The 4,307-nt window shown below is 38.4% G+C and overlaps 1 protein-coding gene across 1 annotated transcript; it reads left to right on the top strand.

Moving 5' to 3' along the window:
• The first annotated feature begins 2,934 nt into the window (after positions 1-2,934).
• LOC6050979 (TCF3 fusion partner) lies at positions 2,935-3,567 on the top strand. The gene is made up of 2 exons (XM_001867453.2): positions 2,935-3,243; positions 3,303-3,567. Exons 1-2 carry the CDS (start codon positions 3,056-3,058, stop codon positions 3,457-3,459), a joined length of 345 nt encoding a protein of 114 aa, XP_001867488.1. The 5' UTR covers positions 2,935-3,055; the 3' UTR covers positions 3,460-3,567.
• The last annotated feature ends 740 nt before the right edge of the window (positions 3,568-4,307 follow it).

The following is a 4,307-nucleotide window of genomic DNA, read 5'->3' as shown; positions in this document are numbered from 1 at the left end:
CTAGCGGCGACAAGATCCTTACTCATGCCCAAGGAGGTCATGTATTTTGAGTAGGTTTCAAACAAAATACTAAAAATAAAAAAATATAACCTTACATTTTTAACAATCCAAACATTGATCAAATTTGATTCAACACAATTTGATGACCTCATTGATAACATTTGCTACGGCCTAACTTAGACAGTCTGATGTACTCTTCTTCCTTTCATCGTCTTTAAGTTATTCACTTTCTTTGAAGGCAGATAAAATTATTTCTACTCGTCACGAGAAGAAAAACTAAACTTTATGCAACGTCTTTTGCCCGATTCACTCTCCCTTTAGGGGAAAACAAAACGACCCCAATCAACTCCACTCATGGCCCTTTTTGCTTTTACATATGGTACAAAGATTGCAGCAGAGCCTTCTGTCTGTCTGGTGCACTTACCAGAAATAGCATCACATGCCGGGAGAGCAAAGTTGACCCACACCCACACGCTGTCCCTTTGAAGGACTCTCCTCGTTCAGTATCATCATCGTCGTCGGTTGGATGTGATACGGTCTCCAGTGCATATTGTGTAACTTCTTTGAGACACTTTGGAAAGGTTGAATCTCGTTTGTAGGGCATATGTTTTTTTTAAGATCATTCTAAAAGTCTTCGTTCAGAATAGGTCGGTTTACCCTACATTTTCTTGAGAAGAAAAAACCCAGAAACTGTAGGGGCAGAAAAATAACAGTTTTCCCGCACTCTGCCAATCGTGGGACGGCGTTTTCCCTTGACTCAGACTGCGTTTGCGGAAAGTATTCCTAAAAATTTCTTCGCCTCACCAGTTCAAGACGTAAAGGCAGGACGACTCCATGAAGCGTAAAGGCTTCGGTTCGTGATTCATTGTTATGCATTTCCGTTCTCGTTCACTTGGTTAGTTTGGGGCTCCAAACTAGATCTTTAACATACTCTGTTGGGTAGTTTGCTGTTGCTTTTTCCGATGGTGAGGTAAGTAAAAAAATACAAAGAAGGTTACGCAACAAATTGCTGAAGATATGTTTTTTTTTTTCAATAACCCATGAAGATTAACGGAGCCACACTTACAAATCGGATTCAGTAGCAATTTCTTAACTTAATGTTAACATGTTAAGGTTAATGTTAGCATTCCATAGGTTGTCTTCCCTAAGGTGTCATGATAAGGTCCAGCTTGCGACGATACACTAAGCAAACGAATCCAGAAGGGAAACGATCACCAGTTGTGTTGTCCGAGCTGGGATTTGAATCCGGATCTACCGCTTACGAGGCGGAAGCATTACTACTAGACTACGCGGCTTGAAAAAAAATCTTGTGTCCTACAACAAATTTGAAGAAATCTTAAAAGCAACATGTTTCTTATTCATCCAAACTATTAATTGTCTGTAAGTTACAGCAATTTCACCTAAAACCTGGACGTTTGTGTTCAAAATATAGGGGAAAGTGGGGCAAGTGTAACAATCTAAGAAAATGCTCGTTATAACCCATTCAAAAGTTTAAAAATCTGTCGTATTTTATTATAATCATCTTATTCTAGGTCTTGGCTAAGACTTTGTTAGAAAAAGTTTTTAAAAAATCCTGTTTTTCAATGTAAAAAATTGATTTTAAATTTTTTGATTTTCTGTATTTTCTACTCAACTAGTGGGGCAAGACGAACAACCCGTTGGGGCAAGAGGAACAATGCATGAAAAAACATGTTAATTTACTAACAATTGAACTGTTATCACTTAGATACATCAGATTAGAATGTATTTGAAAGGTTTCTTCCATTTTCAGATTGAATAATTATATTTTAATAAAAATTTTATCTTTTTACGGAAAAAAAAAATTCCTCGGATGATAAATAGTAAATTTTCATAATATCGATGTTTTGTATGGACAACTTTTTTAACAATTTTTTATCAGTTTTTAGTACTTTTATGTATTTTTTCCCCTATAAAATATGTTGCTGCAGCAAATCGTATTTTTTTTCCATACTAAAAATCCATATACCTGAACAAAGTTTTTAAAAAGCTCTCAATAAAAATAATCAAAAGTTAAATCATACTTTGTAATAGGTGCATGTCATTGGTAGGGACACTACTGATCTAGGAAAAATAGCATTTTGATAAAAAGAGCCTTAAAACGAACCTCAAGCCTTATTTTGTACTTTCCAAATATTATAAGAAAACAAAGGTTTTGAAAAAAACATCATTCAATGTTATGCCACGTGGTGTTTACGTCGTTTTGGCGGTTATGTGGTAGTAGAATCAGCTGATTGCATGGCTAGCAACCGAGCTAGCAACAATTCCTCATACTGAAAATAATCAAAATTGTAAAAATTACGGCCGTACGAGCGAGTGTTCCTCTTGCCCCATATGGTCGTCTTGCCCCACCTTCCCCTAACAAGTTTGGTAGAAAAAAAAAAACATTTTGAAAACATAGAATATTCTAATTTGTACCGAAATTGAACATGTTTACTCGACCCGGAAACTATTCTAAACTGAAGAATTTTTAATATTGAGAAAATGCATTGAGTAATCAATCTGAAATCGGGTCGCAGAACTCGAATTTGTTGATTGAAGTGAGAAAATTAAGAAACACGCTTTTTTAACGTTAGGATTAGTCAATAAAAAGTTGCAAATTTGATCAATAATCATTTGAAATAGATTCCTTCATAAAAATAGTAATATTTGTTGTCACCATTGTGTAAATCATTTAGCAAAAAAAACCTTACACATAATCGCTTTTTTTAATATCTATAAAATCAAGAATATGATATTTTGAAATTTCAAATTCTTCAAAACCCTCCTTTCTGCGTCACCACCGCACGTCCACACGCAATCTCTCGGCCACGTGACTCTCAACTGCTCGAATTTTCACCGGCGTAAACTACACGCCTGCCACTCGTCATACACTTTTTTTCTTCCACACAAACTGTCAAACGCTGCAAATGACAAAACCAAAACAACGCTTTCCGAAACACAAACAAACTGCTTCGAATTTCGGTAAATTTTTGCCTCTTCAATAAAAAGATGCCTCAGTTAAGCTAGTAAAGCAAGAAGATTGCACAGTCCAAAGATGACCAGCGGAAAACCACCGAAGCAACCGTTTCCGAGTAATCCGCCGCCGCCGACGGACAACGGCTTCCAGCAGGCCAGCAGCAGCCAGTACGACCCGGAGAAGAACGAGCAGTACAGGCGCGGGGTGAAAATGCTCCACGAGCGGTGCAAGAGCATCCAGAGGCACAACGAGCGGGTTGTTTTCCGGTAAGATAACTTGGTTGATGAATTTTTGGAGGATTTTAATAGATTTTATATTTCTACAGGTTACACTCGGTGAAGCGCTTAATCAAGACACGAAGTCGCGACGTTGAGATGCTCAAGAAACGCTTGGACCGGTACCAGGACAACTGGAGGTGCGCTCCGGAAAAGAAGGCGGTGAAGCGTGAGGAGAGCAAGGCCGAAGAGAAGGAGTCCGACTAGTCGTGTGGTTGTGTTTCGAGTGTGCATGTAAAATACCTCTTCAAAAATTAGTGAATAGTTTTTATAATAAATATTAATTTGCAATGGGAAAACTCTGTCTTTTATTGAGTAAAGGAATTTAAATATTAGACTAAAAAAAATAACTGTTCAAATAAAACGAATTTCAAGATCACGAAAGGTTAACCTTTTCCAGAAAGATAAGCACGGCATGGCATAAAACAGAAATGGTTCCCCTTTTTCTTTCCGATCGCCCAAGAAATGCGTAGTTTTTTCACCTTTATGTCCCCTTCTCCAAATGGCTACGGTTCTAAGCGTGGTTCATTGATAAAAATGTTGGCTATTTGCTATGCACACCAAAAACGTCGATACCGAGTTGCCTCCTGGCTTGTTCCACATCTTTGCTCAAATACTTATTCTAGATGTTTGCAGCGTGTAGTTTAGGTAAGATTACTACCGTGAAGCAACTTAAGGATGAGGTAGGTCTGTAATTTAACCATCGGCAATTAAACATTTTCATCGAAATTTGAAACCCAGCAATTTCAGCAAAAAATCATGAAAACAAGAACAAAAGAATCAGCTTCGAACCCAGCACTTCTCAAACCATAAGGAACCACGTGGAGCCACAAACGGCTCCCCTTCACACCAAGGGTGCCGGCTGCTCGCCGAGAGTACAAACAGAATTAATTGTGTTACAAGTATGCACATCCTTTGCACGTTTCGGAAACCTCCCCACGGACTACGGTAAAGTTTAGTGCGGTAGCACGAGCACCCGTAAACGACTGGATGGGGCGAAGCTTATCAAAGATTAAACACCGCGTGCCGGAGAATGGGGCGCGCGCAGACTTTTT

Source organism: Culex quinquefasciatus, chromosome 2, assembly GCF_015732765.1.
Source record: "Culex quinquefasciatus strain JHB chromosome 2, VPISU_Cqui_1.0_pri_paternal, whole genome shotgun sequence".
In the NCBI taxonomy this organism is placed as follows: domain Eukaryota; kingdom Metazoa; phylum Arthropoda; class Insecta; order Diptera; family Culicidae; genus Culex; species Culex quinquefasciatus.
This window is presented reverse-complemented; position numbering and strand designations above follow the sequence as displayed.